Source organism: Mytilus edulis, chromosome 13, assembly GCF_963676685.1.
Source record: "Mytilus edulis chromosome 13, xbMytEdul2.2, whole genome shotgun sequence".
Taxonomy (NCBI): Eukaryota; Metazoa; Mollusca; class Bivalvia; order Mytilida; family Mytilidae; genus Mytilus; species Mytilus edulis.
Window position 1 is genome coordinate 57126670 of NC_092356.1, and position 23828 is coordinate 57150497.

Here is a 23828-nt window from a genome sequence, read left to right on the forward strand (position 1 = left end):
ATTCACAGTAGGGCATTTCCTTTCAATACGAACAGATGAAATTTACATTCAGTTGATGGTTCTTTTTTATTTGAACTAGATCTTGAGTTAGTAATTGTTTAATTGAAATAGAAATATTAGGAAGGACCTATTAGTACTGTTATAATACTAAATATGTGAATAAGACACAAATCTATATAAGGTTGAATTAGTTCACTGTGTAAATTATGTGTAGTGCAGAAAAAAATGTGTGCAGCTGCAACGAATGCATGATTGGATTTAGTGAAATTACAAGTGCATTGCAGATCTGAATCGTAACATTGATTTTTCTTAAGGATATATTTAGTGTCACTTTGAAACTTTAATCATCTTACGCAGTAGAGAGTAAGACTGGGTCTTAAGAGAATGAGATGGACCCATGGTTTGAGAACTTTAAATTGATGTTAACATATTGGTTGATGTCTAACAGGGATCCGACAATGGCTGAGGCAGCTCTGACGTCTAGAATGGCACAGCCCTATCTACAGTCGGCGGGGATGGACATGCAGCCGTCCACGACATCGAACCAAAACATTACAGCTGGAAACTTTCCCATCCCAACATCTGTCCACCACCGACCACCAACACCATCACAATATCATAGACAAGATTCAGGTTTGTCTTTTGTTTTAATTTAAAAAAGGGGGAAAAGGGGGGGGGGGGGAGACAAGCTTTATTTTTAATAAAATATTTACTTTCTTATAATAGATATTCATTCTCCACTTATAAGATAGAAGGGAAACTTTACAATGTATGAACTGTTTGTACCAAGAATAAGTATGTCATTTATTACATGATCAACTTCATGTTATGATATATTTTCTCACCATTTTTATAGGTATAGGTATTTTCAATCAGGTAAAATTGAAATCTTCTTTATTTGAAACTGGTTTTTTGTTAGAACTATCCCATTTGCATTTACTTTTATATACCTGAGACTAATTCAAGTTTTTTTAATTTGTAAACCGTTTTTTTTTTTAAATTTTGAACAACTATTTTTTTTTAATTTACATATTTTTGGTATTATATAAATAAATAATAAAATGTTTAGTTTTTGTTAATTATGAATGAATTGAGATTATGTTCTAGAACCTTCTTTTAATTTTGCTGTTAATTCTTTTAAGTTAATAAGAATATGGCGTAGTATGATATTTAATTGAGTGAAAGTAGAGTTGTCTCTGTTTGTTAACAATATTTTCAAAGGATTAATTAACCTACAAGATTACCTAGGGTATTATATATATATATGATAACCTGGACCCAGCTGTTATGTAGTGTCCTGTGCCGTTGGATAGTCTTTTTTACCTTACAGTATAAATAGGCCTTCATATTTAGTCTATTTAGGTACTTTTGAATCAAAGACTTATTTTGAGAAAAATGTTTTTCTTGAGTCAAACATCCTATGCCAATGAACTCTTTGAAGAGACCTGTTTGAAACATCCCTCATAGTTTAATTCTAAGATATACCCTTTGAACTTCATGTCTTGAGATATGCATCTACTTATGGAAAGAGTTCTCCCCATGAAATTACAAATGTGCTCTTAATTTTGGAGAAACTAGTCTCTAGGTTCATCTGTAAAGCAACCTTAAGAATATTATGAGATAATTTTCATTCTCCTCATCCAAATGAGTATTTTCAATATGGTAATGACTGACTGTCCTATGCATAGAAAACTAGTTGTTTTTCAAAATAAGAAGATGTGGACAACTCTCCACCAGAGATCAAACGGCAAAGAAGTAAAAAAAACTAAACGCACCATTGTGTATATGAATAAATTTAGGCTCCTAGCTCTTATTTGATTTTATAATGACAGTTTGCCTCATAAATACTTTGATATCTAAATACATTTTGACTGTTTAGAATTCTTCATTTCATAACTCTCTATTTTATGATATTCAGAGCATTGAACTGGTTTTGAGTGCTGAATTGATTAAATCATATTTGTTAACTATCATGTTACATGTATGTTTGTTTAGGGGCCAGCTGAAGGACGCCTCCGGGTGCGGGAATTTCTCGCTACATTGAAGACCTGTTGGTGACCCTCTGCTGTTGTTTTTTATTTGGTCGGGTTGTTGTCTCTTTGACACATTCCCCATTTCCATTCTCAATTTTATGTACCATGTAAACAATTCTTTGGGGTCCTTTCGACTCTCTTTTTACTATTAATTTATAACTGTAAATGTCTCAATTGACCTTATTTAAGTCTTTTGCATTTTTAGAAGGAAAAATATTCCTTATGAGTGCAAGTCAGACTCAAAGAATTAATAATCAGTAAATTCAATTGACTAAAATAGAATATAGTTTATATGATATGGAAACTAAGATGTGCTTATGTTTGAAGGAGCCTTACTTAACTTGAAGTTTTTGTTTTTACTGTATGCTAGTAATATAAAAGCTGGTCAGCCAGCTGGCAAAAGACCTGCAGTATTCCTGTAAAATAAATATGGAATTGGTGTTCCTTAAAAAATATCAGAATCTGATGAAAATCTGATGATGGTATATCAACTCACATTCACCAAGTATCAAATGTTGGTTGATCAACTCACAAAGACCAAGTAACTAAATACTGGTTGATCAACTCACATGGACCAAGTATCAAATGTTGGTAGATCAATTCACATGGACCAAGCATCAAATGTTGGTAGATCAATTCACATGGACCAAGCATCAAATGTTGGTAGATCAATTCACATGGACCAAGCATCAAATGTTGGTAGATCAATTCACATGGACCAAGCATCAAATGTTGGTAGATCAATTCACATGGACCAAGCATCAAATGTTGGTAGATCAATTCACATGGACCAAGCATCAAATGTTGGTAGATCAATTCACATGGACCAAGCATCAAATGTTGGTAGATCAACTCACATGGACCAAGTATCAGATGTTGGTAGATCAATTCACATGGACCAAGTATTCAATGTTGGTAGGTCAACTCACATGGACCAAGTTATAAAGGCTGTTAGATCAACTCACATGGACAAACTATTAAATACTGGTAGATCAACTCACATGGACCAAGTATCAGATGTTGGTAAATCCAATCACATGCACCAAGCATCAAATGTTGGTAGATCAACTCAAATGGACCAAGTATCAAACAAATGCTGTTAGATCAGCTCACATTGACCAAGTATTAAATACTGGTAAATCAACTCACATGGACAAAGTATTAAATGCTGTTAGATTAACTCACATTGACCAAGTATTAAATACTGGTAAATCAACTCACATGGACAAAGTATTAAATGCTGGTAGATCAACTCACATGGACCAAGTATCAGATGTTGGTAAATCCAATCACATGCAACAAGCATCAAATGTTGGTAGATCAACTCAAATGGACCAAGTATCAAACAAATGCTGTTAGATCAACTCGCATGGACCAAGTATTAGATGTTGGTAGATCAACTCACATGGACCAAGTTATAAATGCTGTTAGATTAACTCACATGGACCAAGTATCAAATGTTGGTAGATCAACTCACATGTACCAAGTAAAAAATACTGGTAGATCAACTCAAATGGACCAAGTATCAAACAAATGCTGTTAGATCAGCTCACATTGACCAAGTATTAAATACTGGTAAATCAACTCACATGGACAAAGTATTAAATGCTGTTAGATTAACTCACATTGACCAAGTATTAAATACTGGTAAATCAACTCACATGGACAAAGTATTAAATGCTGGTAGATCAACTCACATGGACCAAGTATCAGATGTTGGTAAATCCAATCACATGCACCAAGCATCAAATGTTGGTAGATCAACTCAAATGGACCAAGTATCAAACAAATGCTGTTAGATCAACTCGCATGGACCAAGTATTAGATGTTGGTAGATCAACTCACATGGACCAAGTTATAAATGCTGTTAGATTAACTCACATGGACCAAGTATCAAATGTTGGTAGATCAACTCACATGTACCAAGTAAAAAATACTGGAAGATCAACTCACATGGACCAAGTATCAAATGTTGATAGATGAACTCACATGGACCAAGTATCAAATGTTGATAGATCAACTAACATGGACCAAGTACCAACTACTTGTTGATCAAGTCATATGGACCAAGTATCAAAATTATGGTAGATCAACTCACATGGACCAAGTATCAAATGCAGGTAGATCAACTCACATGGACCAAGTATCAAATGCAGGTAGATCAACTCACATGGACCAAGTATCAAATGCAGGTAGATCAACTCACATGGACCAAGTATCAGATGATAGTAAATCAACCCACATGAACCAAGTATCAAATATCATAAACAAGAAGACCAATCTGTCATTTACCAGGACCAAGTTTCATATACCAGAAAGTCAAAAGGGCACTGACCAGGAGGAAGTATTATATACCATTACATCAAGTGACCACTCACTAGGCCCAACTATCACTTACAACAGGCCACTAACCTGGACCAGGTATCATACACCGGTGGTTAACCTGGGCCAAGTTTTTCATACCAGTACATGTATATTGAGTGGCCACTATGAAACTATATAACATACATTGCAGCAAATTAAACTTCTGAAGTATTACAGGAGTAATCTAATGGTCAAGTACTCTACCTCTTCTAATTATATTCATGTCGGACCCTCTTTCTATTCTCTGCACTATCAAAAGTCTTCTTTTTTTTTTAGTGAGTCTTATATGCAATACCAATACTGTAGAGTTAAGGGCATTTTTATGTACTGATTTTTATTTTACATTTTCCCTGTTGCATTAAGTTCAAATGATCAGATAGAAAATGCCTGTACCAAGTCAGGAATATGACAGTTGTTATACATTCTTTGATGTGTTTGAGCTTTTGATTTTGCAATTTGATTAAGAACTTATGTTGACGTTTTGATGTCTTGTCATTTTTCTGGGGCTAATTTTGTTGTTGGGTTGTCATTATTACGAAATTGATAAATTTGGCAAAATACATGACAAAAATAGAATGATAGCTAAAGGTCGACCTTAACACACATGCTTTTCAAAGATTCTATATATAACATCTACTTTGAAATAAATATTTTGACAATATATTTATTGGGGCATTAAGCCTATAAGTATTTGATTCATATGTATCAATATGTAATCTGCAACGACAAGATCTCAAAATGAGTCTATTTTAGCAGTTTTTGTAGCAAACAGTTTAAAGACCTAATACTAATATGTAAGACAAAATTCAAAAATCCAAAATTATACAAATACTAATATTAGACTGACTAAGTTTTAACCCTATGAACATCTGTCGTATGTAATTAAATAAGTAGATTTGTAGTACTTTTTTATTTTAAGAGTTTAAGGGTCAAAATAAGTGGCTTGAACATATCTGTCCTAAATTCATTACCAAAGTGATTGTAATATACCTATAAACCTTAATTAAAATCAAAGAATATTTAGACATCAACTTTATTTTTGACAGATTCAATAATACTAAGTAGGAAAAATGTAAAAACCTGTTATCCATGGAAGTTTATTAGATGAATACTGAAGTTGTTTATGCTTGCAGATGTCATGATGTTTGCTTTGAAAAGATTATCAAGGGCTCTTTGGATGATTAAATGAATATGTAACCTTAAATTTGAGGGCCAATTTCTAATAATTATGTCTTCAATGTTATTGGAAGCTCCTATTATATTTTTGATAAAGGTTGAAGATTAATACAAGTGCTTTAAGTTGGAAACTTTAAAATATAAAAAATTCTATTATTTTTGAAAACTTTTAAACTACATTAATTTCCTTGATATTTATAAATAGCATTATAAAGTTTGGTCAAGTTGGTACACTGGAGATGTCAGTTTTCATGTCAAAGACCTATGATATTCTACAATAGGGCTGAGGGCCATTGTACACACAAGTTTCCTGTCCCTTTTCAACATCATTTTATGACAAAATTTATATACCTGACTATGTTAACAAGATCATTAAAAATTATAAAGAGGTCAAAGATACTAAAGGGGACATTAAAAACTTATTAGTTAAAAGTGTAACTGGCTATGCCAATATGGCAAATGTCTCCCCAAATAACCAACTTAAATATAAACAAGTCGACAAAACACTACATAGTACAGTACGGAAGGAGCCACTAGAACCCAAACTAAACTGGGGATGATCTTAGGTGTTTTAACTGGAGATGATCTTAGGTGTTTTTAACTGGGGATGATCTTATATGTTTTAACTGGGGATGGTCTTAGGTGTTTTTAACTGGGGATGATCTTCGGTGTTTTTAACTGGGGATGGTCTTAGGTGTTTTTAACTGGGGATGATCTTAGGTGTTTTTAACTGGGGATGATCTTAGATGCTTTTAACTGGGGATGATCTTAGGTGCTTTTAACTGGGGATGATCTTAGGTGTTTTTAACTGGGGATGATCTTAGGTGTTTTAACTGGGGAGTATCTTAGGTGTTTTTAACTGGAGATGATCTTAGGTGTTTTTAACTGGGGATGATCTTAGGTGTTTTTAACTGGGAATGAGCTTAGGTGTTTTTAACTGGGGATGATCTTAGGTGCTTTTAACTGGGGATGATCTTAGGTGTTTTTAACTGGGGATGATCTTAGGTGTTTTAACTGGGGATGATCTTAGGTGTTTTAACTGGGGAGTATCTTAGGTGTTTTAACTGGGGATGATCTTAGGTGTTTTTAACTGGGGTTGATCTTAGGTGTTTTTAACTGGGCATGATCTTAGGTGTTTTTAACTGGGGATGATCTTAGGTGTTTTTAACTGGGGATGATCTTAGGTGTTTTTAACTGGGGATTTTTAACTAGGGATGAGCTTAGGTGTTTTAACATATATTAGAATGCTCACAGGCTAGAAATTATTAAAGCTAATTTTATTTTTATCAATTGAAGAATTCTTTTAAAATGAATAATGATTTCAATGCATGAAATAAGATAAAGCAACTAAGTAAACAATGTGAAGTCTGGTTCTGCAACAAATCTCTTTATCAAAAATTCTTAGAATTGAAAACTTGGCTTTTTTGTAAAAGGAGTTAACTTGCTTTTTTATCTCCTCTAACATGATGCTAACTTGATGCATTGTTAGATAATAGATTGATTGATTGATGGGTGTATGACATCCAGCAGTGAAATATGTTTATTCATTTTAATGTTGTAGATATACCCTTTTCAGTACTTACTCACATATAAGCCTGGTTTGAGATGCAATATGTACTATCTACTGATTAATAGATGGGTGTTTAAAATAGTGCAGTGAAATATGTTTATTCATTTTAATGTTATAGATAAACTCTTTTAAGTAGTTTACTAAGCTCACAGATGGGCCTGGTTTTGAATACACAAGGTTACAGACTGTAGGAAGACATGTTAACCATTAACCTCTTGGCAGGGCAAATTGTTTTACTTACACTATGTCCTATTTCTCCCTCCTCTTAAAGTGGGGCTTGATATTCAGAGATGCAGAAAATATTCTTTATATTTTTGTTTGACCTTATATGTTTGACATTATTCCTCATTGATAAGATTGATTGTTGTTTAACTAACTTCCAGTGGCAGATAGTTCAGGCATGTTTGGCACAATACATGATATGAGAGATCAGCTGTTTATTTGTTTTATATATTTCTCAATTCATTTATTGAAGTACCTGTTTTAATGCCCCACCTAAGATAGAAGAGGGGTATTATGTTTTCTGGACTGTGCGTCAGTTCGTTCGTCCGTCTGTCAGTCCTTCCGTCCTTTCGTCCGTCTGTCCCACTTCAGGTTAAAGTTTTTGGTCAAGAAAGATTTTGATGAAGTTTAAGTCCAATCAACTTGAAACTTAGTATTCATGTTCCCTATGATATAATCTTTCTAATTTAAATGCCAAATTAGAGATTTTATTATAGAAAATGATAGTGTGAGTGGGGCATCTGTGTACTATGGACACATTCTTGTTTTACAAAGTATTATTTTTTCAAATCTTTTTTAAAACTTTTTACATTCATAAAAAGTGTTAGGAATGAATCTGGTTGATCATAAGAGAATGACAATGGAAGAAGGGCATTAGTTTTTAAAGAAATAGAGAACTAAAATCTCATGTCAGAATACAATATGTGACCAAGATAATGTAAAAATATAAGTCAGTGTGAAAAATACACCATATTTGTTATGTAATAACCTTGCAATTGTACACATGCAAAACTAATTCAATACGTAATATCTTGTGCAATACTAATCGAATATATATTTATGTATTTTAAAACTTGACAATAAAGGTTTAGATGGAACTAAATCAATTGAAAAATCTGTCATATTTGGTCATTCTTGTCATCCTGGGAAACTAAACTATTTTGTAAATAGAAGGCTTTGTGATTCAGGGGGAGACAATTTATTATGGAATTTTGTGAATTGAATGCAAGAAACAAATCATTTACTTTAAATTCAGAAAATTTGCATGAATTTATTATTGTCATTTTTGAAGAATGAACAAAAATGTGAATATATCATTGCGATTTCAAGAAAACCTGCATAAACATATATAAAAAGTAAAAATCACAAAAATACTGAACTCCAAGGAAAATTTAAAAAGGAAAGTCCCCAATCAAATGGCAAAATCAAAAGTTCAAACACATCAAACGAATGGATAACAACTGTCATATTCCTGACTTGGTACAGGCATTTTCCTATGTAGAAAATGGTGGATTGAACCTGGTTTTATAGCTAGCTAAACCTCTCACTTGTATGACAGTCGCATCAAATTCCATTATATTGTCACCGAACAAAACAAACAGACACAATAGGTAAAAATGTCAATTTGTATCAGATATCAAAATGTGAGTGTTTACAATGTATTATTGCAATCCTAATTTGACCTTATTTTCATGGCTTAATGATCAACACATAGTTTGTGATTAGGTTTGGTTCATAGGGCCTCTATATTTGGTCAATAGAATTTTTATTACATGAAATTTGATTCTGACCATGGCCTCATTTTTATGGTACATTGATCTAATTTAAAGTTTCCTTGATACATGTAGTACAATCTTTATCTCAAAACCTGTCAGCATTAACAGATCGCATCAATTTAGCAGGGAATTGAAATTTCAGCATGTGCACTCTTGTTACTATAATGATTATTTGAATATGGTCTCTTCATACTGTCTTAATATGTGCCAAGGTGGTGTTTAGAAGCCAACATTCAATCATAGTGATAAATAAGTAGATATAAATTATTATTTATTAAACTTTGATAAAATGTTCATACAGTGGCCAATTCAGGTGCAGTGTTTGAAAAACAACAACTTTGGAATAAAATATTTAAAAAAAAAATGAGGGTCTTTATGATTGCCATTTTCAGAAATGATTTTCCATCATTAAAGAAGGTCACTCATTTGTTTTAGATATTCTGATTGGTACAAACATTATTACCCAGAAAAATTGTATTGAATTGTAAAATTTTTATTTTTTTTATTTTGACAAATTCTATACTATAAAGAATATAAGAAATTTGTATTTTGATGAATATTTGAATTAATTAAAAGTTCAACTTTTCTCCAAAAATCAATGAAAATTAGTACCCCATGAATAATTACAAATCCCTAGTTATACAAAATAGCAATATATTGAAATCAATTTGGAAGCCCCACATGTGCTATTAAACAAATATTTCTAGTCATCTATGTATGAACACAAAATTGGAAATCCCCAAAATATCAGATGTTTTAGAACAGTTTATAGATTTTTGTCTCATGCTGCATTATACAGCTAGCTTAAAAGCACAACATTACAAGCAATATTATTTTATAGGTTGATATAAAATAACCTCTTGCTTGTTTTGCACTTTTAGTTCATCCAGATTTTTATGAGGTTAAGATAGTAATTTCTTTTACTTTTAAAAATTACTCATGTAGGATTCCTGAATTAAAAAATATAAGATTTATTTCACTTGTAAATGCATAAGAACATCTCATATTATGTGGGTTTTTTTTTTATATAAAAATGCTATTGGAATAAGTGTGCCCTGTTACAAGAATAAAGCTAGAGCTAGCAGGGAACTGAAACCTATGAAACTATAATGTTCCAGTGTAAAATGTAATTTTAACAAATAGGTTTACAATTTCAGTACCATTGTAATTTGTGACCTTGGAAGTTGAGCTTTATGAATAATAATTCAGTTTAAATGATACTGCGACAAGAATACTACTTTGACACACGATCTTTATTTATTTATATAAAAATAACATGAAGGTAATTATGAAAGTGGACTTTTTCTGTTGAGTTGAGCCATAATTTATTTTAATTTCACATGGAATTCCAAATGAAAAACTATAGTTTCTAAAGAATATTTCAGATCCTTTGAATATGAAAATAAATTTACCTTAATAAGCAGAAAATAGTATGAGGACCAAAGTTAAAAGATTTATTAAGTCTGCTGAAGTAGCCCCGGGCACCTCCCAACAAAGCCAACGGATGCCTGGCATTTGAAAGATTTACAGAAACCCTCACAAATTTATTGTGCCTCTAACTCAAAATCCTGGATCAACAGTCTGAAACATTTATTAAACTATAAGGAACTAATTTTAAGGTATGTAAGTATAAGGAATTTGACCAATCAAAAGCTAGCTAATTCACTGAAGACATATATAATATTGTCCCAGTCTTGAACCTGTCTTCAAATTTTCCTAGAAGGACATCAACCCTGAAGAGTAAATTTCGAGAAATAAAGGCCTTCAATTTGAAGAATTGTTATGGAAATTTATTGCAATTTTTATGAATTAAATAAAGAGGAATGCCAAGGATAACTTTTTTATAGATAATTATTGGTGGCATATCATATCTTACTTTTGAAATTGACTAGGTAACAAGGAGTATATTCTGATGAGTGGCATATTATATCTTATCTTTGATATTTAAACTAATAACCGTTGACAAGCACTGTATTGACTGTTAAGTGGCATATTATATCTTATCTTTGATATTTAAACTTAAATAACCGTTGACAAGCACTGTATTGACTGATTGGTGGCATATTATATCTTATCTTTGATATTTAAACTAATAACCCTTGACAAGCACTGTATTGACTGTTCAGTGGCATATCATATTGATATTGAATAGGTACCAGTTTACTAGTTCTTTGTTCTGATTGGTGGCATATCATATCTTACTTTTGGTATTGTCTAGGTAACAGTTTACAAGCACTGTATTATGATTGGTGGCAATTCATATCTAACTTTTGGTATTGTCTAGGTAACAGTTTACAAGCACTGTATTCTGATTGGTGGCATATCATATCTTACTTTTGGTATTGACTAGGTTACAGTTTACAAGCACTGTATTCTGATTGGTGGCAATTCATATCTAACTTTTGGTATTGACTAGGTTACAGTTTACAAGCACTGTATTCTGATTGGTGGCAATTCATATCTTGCTTTTGGTATTGACTAGGTAACAGTTTACTAGTTCTTTGTTCTGATTGGTGGCAATTCATGTCTTACTTTTGATATTGACTAGGTAACAGTTTACAAGCACTGTATTTTGATTGGTGGCATATGATATCTTACTTTCAATATTGACTTAAGGTAACAGTTTACCAGCACTGTATTCTGATTGGGGGCACAACATATCTTACTTTCAATATTGACTTAAGGGAACAGTTTACCAGCACTGTATTCTGAATGGTGGCACAACATATCTTGCTTTTGATATTGACTAGTTAACAGTTAACAAGCACTGTATTCTGATTGGTGTCACAACATATCTTGCTTTTGATATTGACTAGGTAACAGTTAACAATCACTGTATTCTGATTGGAGGCACAACATATCTTGCTTTTGATATTGACTAGGGAACAGTTTACCAACACTGTATTCTGATTGGTGGCATATCATTACCTTTGACTAGGATATAATTAACAAGTGACATTTTATAACAGGGATGTATTATGTCCAGTGTTTCTACTTAATTAAGAGCTTGCATTTTATAATCAGTACATGTCAATCCCACAGCTGCACAATATCATTGATGTTTTAACATGTCCATCACATAGAAAAAGTGTCAGCTAAAAGATGTTTTCAATATGTTACCCATAACTTATCAACAAAGATTTGTGTTTTTTTATGATCATATCTGAATACATAATCTCTCACAGTAAAATTACTTAATTTTGATTTCAAGATGATTTAGTTAAGAAGAAAAAAAATATATTACTGTGCTTATCCAGTGACCTTTGGGGTATCACAATAGCAATGGCTCAAACAGTTTACCAAATTGCAGTTAGATTTCTTCTCCAACTAACTGATCAACTGGTAAAATATTTTAGCAGATTGCTCAAGTGAAATGTTGTTAGTATGAAGTGAGTGCTGTAAAATCAAAAGTAATACTTACCATCCACATCCAGTTAGTTGATATCTTTGTCATTTGTTTCAAACACAAAAATGACTTACTATAGTATGAGTCACTGAATAAGAAGGTCTAATTTTGACATGGAAACTTCTATCATAAATAGATTTTATAAATAAATAGTTGAAAACATTGTTTTGTAAGTCTATAATTTATAGCTTCGTTTTCCAACAACAAGTTAGTGTATAATTGTAATTTGGATTTTTTTTCTAAAGCAATTACTTATCTGCTACCATTAAAGGGAAATAATTTACATTACTGAAAATCAGCAAAATGTTGTCACATTTTTGTCTGACAAATATCAACTTTCCTCATTTAATTTGTTTGTAACATTACTTTTATGATTATTAAACTTTTATCCTCTGTTTTGAAAAGAAACAATGAAATTTATTTTTAAGATGATTAAAATTTTGAAAAAAATTGTAGGCAAAATCAGAAGCCAGGTATCATTGATTAATTTTTTAGTGTACAATAACTCAATAAAAATTATTTCCCTTTAATGCCAGCAGATCAGTAATTTGTATAGAAAACATTATACGAATCATAATTACACAATAACTTTGTCTTAGAAGACAAAGCTATAAAATATACATCTACAAAACAATGGTTTGAACTATTTATTTATAAAATCTATTTATGATAGAAGTTTCCATGTCAAAATTAGACCTTCTTATTCAGTGACTCATACTATAGTAAGTCATTTTTGTGTTTGAAACAAATGACAAAGATATCAACTAACTGGATCTGGATGGTAAGTATTACTTTTGAATTCACAGCACTCACTTCATACTAACAACATTTCACTTGAGCAATATGCTAAAATATTTTACCAGTTGATCAGTTAGTTGGAGAAGAAATCTAACTGCAATTTGGTAAACTGTTTTGGCCATTGCTTTTGTGATACCCCAAAGGTCACTGGATAAGCACTGTAATTGACAAATATAAATTGTATTTGGTCAAGAATGAATGTTTTCTTAACACACTACAATATGTCCAATTACATATCAGTTATGGTTTCATGTACCGTAAAAGAATAGTCTGTTTTTTATGCCCCACCTACGATAGTAGAGGGGCATTATGTTTTCTGGTCTGTGCGTCCGTTCGTCCGTTAGTCCGTCTGTCCCTCTTCAGGTTAAAGTTTTTGGTCAAGGTAGTTTTTTATGAAGTTGAAGTCCAATCAACTTCAAACTTAGTACACATGTTCCCTATGATATGATCTTTCTAATTTTAATGCTAAATTAGAGTTTTTATCCCAATGTCACGGTCCCCTGAACATAGAAAATGAAAGTGCGAGTGGGGCATTTGTGTACTGAGGACACATTCTTGTTCTATATTGGTCTACTGTTTCTTCTACATTGGTCTTCTGAATTCTTTGGTCATGTTCTCATATAGTTTTGCAGCTTTAAATATTATATATCTGAGGCCTTTAAAGCCTGTTAACCAAAACTTCAAAAGGATGAATATTGGTGATAAATAAAGAGTTGACTTTGTTGTATGTATAAGTAAAACATAAACTGATTTTTTTTTATCATATTTGTTTGAAAACAATAATTACATTTATATGATTGATGTTAAGCCACACCCACCTAATTAATTTGTCATCAAGGTTATTTACATGTTTGGAATGTCTGGTCTGAGGGTCTGAAGACATTGTTGATGTACGTCTTTGTAGACAAATGGATTTGTTGATTTTTTCAAGGTCAAAAGGAAATTCAACCTGACACCAAATTATTATTTTCTCCTTTAAAAGAAATTTGTAGGAAATTATCATTATTATATAGTATGCAAAGATATTAGTTTCCCACTCATATTTTGCTTTAAATACACACGTATGTACTAGATATTGATGAATTTATCAACAAGTCCAGATAAGTCAACTTGAATTTTCTCTGAAGCATTATTAGCTCTTGGGATCATTGTTGAAGACTGTAAGATATTAGCACTTTTGACAGATGCAGCTAATAGTCATAAGGGCCAAGTGAGCTTTTCTCACCACTTGGCGTCCGTCGTCCGTCGTCTTCCATAGTCCGTCATCTGTCGTCGCTAACTTTTACAAAAATCTTCTCCTCTGAAACTACTGGGCCAAATTTAATCAAACATGGCCAAAATCATTATTAGGGTGTCTAGTTTAGGTGACCCGGCCAACCATCAAAGATGGCCACCATGGCTAAAAATAAAACATTGCGGGTAAAATGCAGCTTTTGGATTTTAACTCAAAAACCAAAGCATTTAGACCAAATCTGACGGGGGAGGGGGGGTGGGGTGGGGTTGGGTTGGGGGGGGGGGGGGGGTAAAATTGTTTATCAGGTCAAGATCTATCTGCCCTGAAATTTTCAGATGAATTGGACAACCCCTTGTTAGGTTGCTGCCCCTGAATTGGTAATTTTACGGAAATTTTGCTGTTTTTGGTTATTATCTTCAATATTATTATAGATAGAGATAAACTGTAAACAGCGAAAATGTTCAGCAATGTAGGATTTACAAATAGGGTAACAGAACCAAAATGGTCAGTTGACCCCTTTAGGAGTTATTGCTCTTTATAGTCAATTTTTATCATTTCTCGTAATTCTTAGTTATCTTTTACAAAAATCTTTTCCTCTGAAACTACTGGCTTATAACTAAAAAACCAAAGCATTGAGAGCAAATCTAAAAGGGGTTGAAATTGTTTATCAGGTCTGCTCTAAAATTTTCAGATGAATTGGACAACCGGTTGTTGGATTGCTGCCCCCTGGATTGGTAATATTAAGGAAATTTTGCCGTTTTTGTTATTATCTTGAATATTTTTATAGATAGAGATAAACTGTAAACAGCAATAATGTTCAGCAAAGTAAGATCTACAAATAAGTCAACATGACCAAAATGGTCAGTTGACCCCTTAAGGAGTTATTGCCCTTTATAGTCAATTTTTAACAATTTTCATTAATTGGGTAAATTTTTGTAAATTTTTACCAAATAATTTCCTCTGTTACTAATGGGCAAAGTTCATTATAGATAGAGATAATTGTAAGTAGCAAGAACGTTCAGTAAAGTAAGAACTTCAAACACATCACCATCACCAAAACACAATTTTGTCATGAATCTATCTGTGTCCTTTGTTTAATATGCACATAGACCAAGGTGAGCGACACAGGCTCTTGAGAGCCTCTAGTTGAGTCATGCTACAAGCAGCAGTATCAATACATAATCTCCAAAGTACAAGTAATTATAAAAAAAAGAAGATGTGGTATGATTGCTAATGAGACAACTCTTTACAAGAGACCAAAATAACACAGAAATTAACAATTATAGGTAAATTTGTTTGAATATCATTGATAAATGTGAGTTGGTTGATATATGTATTTTTTTTAATTCCGTTTGAGTATAATTGTCCAAGATAAATGTCAAGAATAAGGTAAAATACAGGGTAAATTAATGTCAAGGCATTTGAATTTTTTTCTGGATATTGAATTGTTATACCATATTAGTCTGATTGGTGGCATTTAAATGTAACAATGTCTTGGGTTTCAGCCATGACAGGTTATGTCCCTTTATTGAATAAAGAACAAAAACCCTCCCCATATTTGATTTTTTTTCCCCGTATATTTATGAGTTTTCATTTGAATATTTATCAAGAAAACAATCTGTAAAAACTAGAAATAGAAAGTTTTGATGATAGATATGTAAAAAATTTCTTTGTGTAAAATGCACTGATGTGTGCATTAAATATGCACAAAAAATGCACTTTGTCTGATGTTATCAAGAGAAATTTAAATCTTCATATATAAATCATTTTACCTGTCTTTATAGTTTTTGTGAGGTGCAACATAGGTGATTTATGTATTATATAAGTTTTATATTTATGTTGCAGTTTGGCAATACACTGATTTATAGTTAAAACGTAGTATAATTATCAAATATTGAAGAATAAAACCACAAAATGAAAATTTGTATAACAACATTTTGGACTTCTTGCTGAAATAAATTCATAGGGGAATTTAAAAAAGTGTTCTTATATATAAATGTCTGTTTTAATTTTAAATTTAGTTCAAAGATAAAAACTTGTTATTTTGGGAAAGAAAAAATGTTGTTTCCTGTCACCTGCCAGAAAAATATATGGTGGCCAAAAATGATTTTATATTAATAAATATTTAACATATATTATATCGGGAAATATTTGAGCACCCTTACCCCAAAATGTCTGAACTTAAGTGCCACATGTGGAGCAGGATATGTTTAACCACAGATGTCCATAAAAAAGGGGCGATAGATACCAAAGTGACATTCAAACTCACAATTTCGAAATAATCTGACAATGCAATGGCAAAATATAAAAAAGACCAAAAGGCAAACAACAATATAAAAATCACAATAGAGAAAAAATTAAAGACTGAGCATCATGAACCCCACCAAAATCCAGGGAGGATCTCAGATGTTTCAGAAGGGTAAACAGATCCTGCTTCACTTGAGGCACCTATCCTGTTGGTTTGAAATTTTAGATTAAGTAGGGATTAGCAAGGAACAACTACCTTTTGGCATTCATTACCTCACACATTTAATATGAAGCAGTGTGATTGACTGTAAAATAGAACATAAAATATTGAATGATGAATATAAATATTTCATTTTTGATAATATCCACTATCCACACCATGGCTCCACAAATATCTATGTATGCTTTTAATAATGTTACACAGGGTACTCCTTCAAAGATTGTCTAACCTTTGACTATTCATATGAATACGTGCAAGAGAGAAAAAATTTAAGTTCAGCTTTAATAAATTTGAAAAATGAATCTTTGTGTGAAATTTGAATATTTGCCCTTCAGTGATTCTTCTGGCATTTATAATATAAAAAAAAATATTATATAATTTGGCTATGCTTGATTGAATAATTTGTATTTCTAGATATAATTTTTATAGCACTGACTCTTGTTAGGAAGCTGGGAATGTCATTCATTTGTTATATTATTAGAGTTCATGCTAAATGATAGCTTTCAATCATTTAGAAAGGTGTGTTTCAGGAATTGGGGATAAAGCATGATAAATGGAGGATATCTGATAACGTCCAATGACATCATAGTGTAAATATATGATATGCCTCATTCAGCATTCACTCCTTGGGTATATCTAATACATACATTAACTCTATGTATGAGATGCTGACAATGGATGGCTTTTCATATCCTGCAGCTAATTAAATTTATATTGAAGATGAGAACATGTAAATGGACCCTACATTGCACTAGATTGAAACACTGAGACAGATTTGTAATGCTTTAATTTACAAGGTTGCCACAAAAAGACACACAACACATTTTTCTGACTCAAAACCAACCATTCTTTACTCTATTTCATATATATCACTTTTGTCACTTGAGGGAACCATGCTTCCAGGTGACTACTAAGGGCAAGGCACAAATAAGAGATGTGAGTAAATGTCAATGAGTTACATTGAGGTACTTTTCTATCAAATGTTTCATTGATTTTTACTCCTCTATGCCTTTTTTCATATTTAGAAACAAAAGCAACATGGGACCATTGACCATATAAATAAATAAAAATGTACAATATATGTATGTATGCCTTAAAAGACAGCAATCCAACAGTACTTAGAAATATCATTTTTGACATTTGCTTATAGTAAATACAAACACTTGTGTTTTCTGACAGTTGGCTTAAATAGAAAAAAAAATCATTTGTTTATGACAGATGTGTTTAAAGTGAATAAAAATTCATATGTTTATGACAGATGTGTTTAAGTGAATAAAAAATCATATGTTTATGATATGTGTTTAAAGTGAATAAAAAATTCAAATGTTTCTGACAGGTGTGTTTAAAGTGAATAAAAAATTCAAATGTTTCTGACAGATGTGTTTAAAGAGAATAAAAAATTCAAATGTTTCTGACAGATGTGTTTAAAGTGAATAAAAAATTCATATGTTTCTGACAGATGTGTTTATAGTGAAATATAAAAACTCAAGATAGACCATTGATAACGTTAATGCTGTTATATAGCTAATAAATATGATATCATCATGATAATGACGTTTTCTAGCCGATGTTCTACTTAATGTTACTAATCAGGTGAGGTTTAACTATTTACAAGAGCATGCAAGTTTTGAGTAAAGGGGGATGTATTTGACCATAATGGTAAAAAAGGTCTTGATGCCAGGGGAACCTTTTTTCATGAATAATCTTTTAATACAAAAGAATTATAATTTTTCTCATTCAAAGAGGTATATGCATGCATGCCCTTTAAAAACACCCTCACTTAGATCCCTGGCTGCTTGCAAAGATATAAAACATGCAGTAGTATGGCTGTGTATTAATTCTTTATTTCTGTAGGTAGTAGCCATGCAAAACATATCTTTGTGCTAATGCTTTTATTTATAAAAGTTCTGCAAGTTACTGTATGTACGTTAAAATTTCGTATCTTTTTGTTGAATTATATAGACCTGTACCAATATCCTTGTACTGATTAGGGTTTAAGGGTAAATGAGCATGCTGCTGGTCTGTTTTGATCACATTCTCATCATATTAATTGTTTGCATGTAAATTCCTTAAGACTGTGTATTGGTTTCATTGGCCCACATGCTATACTGTGGATTCAGTAATATTTGTTTTATACCAATTTTCGTGGATTTTAAGAGTACAGGGGAACCACAAATTTAAATGTTCAACAACAACAAAATCTTAAGGAGCATTCGTGTACTATGGACACATTCTTGTTTATAATCATATAGTGACACAAAAAATAGTGTTTAAAAAACTTTAAAATACATGAAAAAAAATATATAAAAAATTCCAAACTCCAAGGTAAATTCTAAAAGAGTCTGAAAACTGACAAATATCATACCTAATCTAACAATGGAATGAGTGGAAAACATATATCATATGTAGACTTGGTATACATGTACTGTGGATTATACATCATATGTAGTCTTGGCATACTAGGATTCATTTATTTTCATGGGTATAGTTTTTGTGGATTGAGAAAATCTAGATTTTTGATCGTAGTTATTTTATTTCGTGGTTTTATCAAAATCTGTATACCACCCAATTGCAAATTTGAGATTTGTTGAACATTTAAATTGGTGGTTCACCTGTACCAATGAAAACTACAAAAAATGGTATCCCACGAATAATAATGAATCGATCCACAGTATGCATTTTCTGCAGAAAATGGTGGTTTAAACTGGATGTTATTGCAAGCTAAACCTCCCACACATATTTTTTATTAAAAGATTCAAGTTTTCTTTTGTACTTTATGCAAAATTATAGGATCTATAACAACAACAGAAGTTCGCATCTTTTTGATTTTAATACCACGATCTTAAACAATATTTCTAGTCAGAAAAACATCTCACAAGCAGTTACACTATAGCACAATAATAACGGTTAAGATTTTCAAATTATGTCTCTTCAAAGAAGATTTTCTGCTTTATTTTGTGTGTCGAATTAACTGAATGAAGTATAAACAAAAACTAAATTGATGTAGATTAATAGATACAGAAGAAATACAAATCGATTTTCTTTTATAAGAAAAAAGGGCCTCTGCTGGAATTTTAAAATTAAATCCTGTATCAAAAATAAAAGATAAAAGAAATATGTTGCAATTTTTATGTGATTTGGCTAGCTTGAATAGACACAGATTTATAGCTTTACTAAAATAGATATGGTAAAAAGAAGCTTACAAAAGATTTCATAAAAGTACACTTGTCCCTTTAATTGATAACTTCTAATGTAGTTAGTAGTAGTTTTATTAACATCAACTGTTGTTTCAATCAAAGATCCTGAGATACATGTGGACAAACCATTTTTAGCTGGACCTTACTATTTTAGATTGTAAAGTTTTTATAATCATATGCAAGAGAGAGTCAAAAGATACCTAAAATTAGGGACATTCACATTCATAAGTGGAAGATAATAAGATGTGGTATTAGATTGCCAATGTCTTCGGCCTTAGACAACTCTGCACCAGAGACCTATTGACATAGAAGTTAACAACTACAGTTCACCTTATGGCCTTCAACAATGATCAAAACCCATATTACATAGTATATGCAGCTATAAGAGGATCCAAATGTCTTTTTAAGTGGAACCATTTATGCAACATAATTTATGGTAATGAAGTCCATGATATTTGGTATTCAGTTGTATATTCATTTCCTGGAGATTATTTGGCCCACTTCTACTCCATTTATTTGTGATAGGATTCAGCAGCTTTGTATTAAATTATTCAAATTAAACAACGGCAAATCTTCTTCTCTGTGTAATAACACTTATTATCATTTTTAGGAAGGCAAATGCTCTGATTAAAACTTTTAAAATATCAAACTGCATGTTTGCATTGCAATGTTGCAATTAATATTGCAGATTAAGACATTTTATGTATACATTTATTTATTGCAAATCCCTTGAGACTGCAATAGTGTCATTTTGATTTAGCTTTTGTACAATGTTCATGCCATCCAATTTGTAGAGTCAGTCAATGACTTATGGAACCTAATGTACTCTTTTTTATTTATTTTTTTATTCTAGATTTTATATAAATGTAATTTCAACAAGAAGGCAAATATACAATACATAACTATGGAAATACAGTGAAACCTGTTTTAAGAGACCACTTAAGGGAGAGCAAACAAGTGGTCTCTTAAGACAGGTGGTCTTTTAATACAGGTTTAATTTATATGAAATGTACTACAGAGGGATTTAAAATAGTCTGATATCTCAGGTTTTTGCTTAATACGGGTGGTCTCTTAAGCAGATTTGACTGTATGTACAAAGGCATTTGTTTTGACATTAAGAAACTTGCATTAAAGCTTACGTTAATCCTGCGGACTGCAGTTGCAGAATGTGCAAAGAAATCACATGGTAAATTAAATTGCATATCGTTCAATTTTTAATGAGAAATAAAAGACTTGTTAAATATGTACACTGGGGAGTATATTTAATGCACTGTCTTTTTAATATTAATGTGTAAAAACTTGGATATACCAGATTTAAGCTTTTTTATGACAAGTTTATTAATGACATATTATCAAATAAATCCCAAATGGGACTAACTATAAAGGAAACAGCATTACCGTAAGGCTTGTTTTTTTGTGCGTCTTATGCATGTTTCAAATTTCCTAAGAAATTATATAAATTGTATTAGGAGTGGGAATTCCATATTGGAGGAGTTTAAGTTTTTTAACCCTCGTTTTTTGTATAAATTACGCTTAAATCTTTTATTACAGATATTTTATTATTATAATTCTCATATTGTAATTAAAATTTAATCTCTATGTTTACCCCCATGGCAAATTTTCTACATCTGCACCAAATTTTCATTTTATAAATCATAGTGAGTGACATTGGAAATTAGAGGAAAATATGGTGATCTACTAATTTGAATTTAATTATTAATTTTTATGGTTTGTCAGTTTTGAAAGTTTGATTGCCATACATTTTCATACTTTTTGTATCATAAAATTTTAATCCTCTAGGAGTGGGAGCTAATTATTTGCAATCTCCGTTTCAATTCCTTTAGTTCTTCCATCTGTTTGACAAGTCAAATGTTTTGTCACATTTTCCTTAGATCTCCTCATGGAACAGAAAGACTTCATATTTCTTTAGCAGCTTAGTGATCATGAGGATGTTTCTGAACTGTCTGGTACATATTTATGTACATTTTTCAGTATATTGAGAAATGGTAAAGTTTTTCATCACGCATATCTCCCATATTTCTTAATCGAACAAATTCAAATTTGGTCAGCAGTTTAACAGTAATGAGGTTTAATATATGTGACTTTTTGAAACAGTCAAACACCTGCATCCTGTAGTCTTTTACTTTGAATTACAATCTGGGGTATGCCTTAAGCACAACAACATATGAAGTCTTATTCATCCAGAAAATTTAAGTAAGTGGAGCAATATTAACTGTATTTCACAAGTCAGAGCTTTTAATAAATTTCGAATTAACATTTTATTCCTTTGAAACTTTTTTTGTTTTAGGTAGGTTGGTTGTATTGAACTGATGAACAAGATAGCTAAAGATTAATTAATGTTAAGATACAATATGTTTTTAACTGGTTTCGCAAAGGAAAATTGAGGTTGTTTATTTGGTGATGTACCGCAGGCTGGTTGCCAGGAGCTGCCAGGCGGCTGTCAAACAAAATCGAAAAGGATTTGACAAGATCTTTTCAAATTTGGACACATGTACATTGGTTGGCTAACAAATGCAGGTTAAATTTGATTTTCATGATTTTAGCTTTTATCATTGTTGAGTTTTGGACCTTTAAAATAGCAAATAAAATGATACTTTATAAGCATTGTCCATGCAATAACTTGAAAATGCTTTGACAAAATACCTTCAAATTGTTCTTTCCTGTGACTAAATGAAGATTACATAACATTTATTTATAATACATGTAAAATGTTACTCCTTTCCCCAGTCGTTACTTTCCTAGGCAACCTTCCTTGCCCAAAGGTTTCCTTTCTTTCCCAATTGTTAACCTTTCTTACCTAAATGTTATATCCCTTGCCCAATCCTTACCTTGTATAAATTTTACATTTCTTGTCCAGAGGTTAGCTTCTTTTTCCCAAATGACACCAATTTCCTTGCACAAATGTTACCCTCCTTACCCCAAAGTTACCTTTATTGTCAAAAGGATCACTGATTTTGGAATAAGTTTGTATATACCTCAAAACTTACCTGAGGATAATAGAATTACGAGACAACTGCATTGAATTTTAAGCTCCTACAGCATCAATTGGTGATTTAATGGTCACAAATTTTAAGTTAAATGGCAGAACCAATGAACGGGTATTTGGGACCATCAAATCACCAATTGATGCTTTCAAGGCTTAAAACACAATAGTTTTATCTCCATTCTAATGAAACTGATAAAAAACAACGTTAAAACATACATTTAAAATCTACCAATTGTCGTCTGAGCTTGCATGAACGTTTTCATAGCATCAATTGTAAACTGATGTCATGAAAATTAGTGACGTTATCCAATCAAAATGAATCTTACAAACGATGTTGCATTAGAATTAAATATATTAAAATCCCATAATCCCATAACCTCTAAACACAAAGTCATAGGAACAAATAACCATTTTTATTCATAAAAAAATTATGTCCCTTAGTCGATCTATCACACATTGTCTAATAAAAACTATTATCCTGATTTAGGATAATTTCTCACAATTTAATTGGCTGATATTGTCCTAATAAATTTCAGTACAATTTTTTATTACGTCAATAGGAATTATCTCCCTTATTTATCACGTCAATTGGGATTATCTCCCTTATACCATTGACCTAATAAAAAAATAAAAAAAAATAAATGGTTTCATAGTCCTAATATTTTATTTTTTTACAGTTTTAGATTAAATATCTAAAACATATTTCGTTGATATTGTCCTTATATTGAATTTAAATATAATAATATGTAATATAACAAAATCAGGATAAATTCGTTACACATGCAGTGTTCAATTGTC

The 23828-nt window shown here is 31.5% G+C and overlaps 1 protein-coding gene across 1 annotated transcript in view; it reads left to right on the forward strand.

The window, feature by feature from the left end:
- The window catches only part of LOC139501156 (zinc finger transcription factor lin-29-like), a 64145-nt gene continuing 40317 nt past the window's right edge, over positions 1-23828 (forward strand). Inside the window, exon 1 of the mRNA XM_071290146.1 lies at positions 1-633. Within this exon, the coding sequence (XP_071146247.1) occupies positions 390-633 (244 nt within the window). The 5' untranslated portion in view covers positions 1-389. The remainder of the gene's footprint in view (positions 634-23828) is intronic.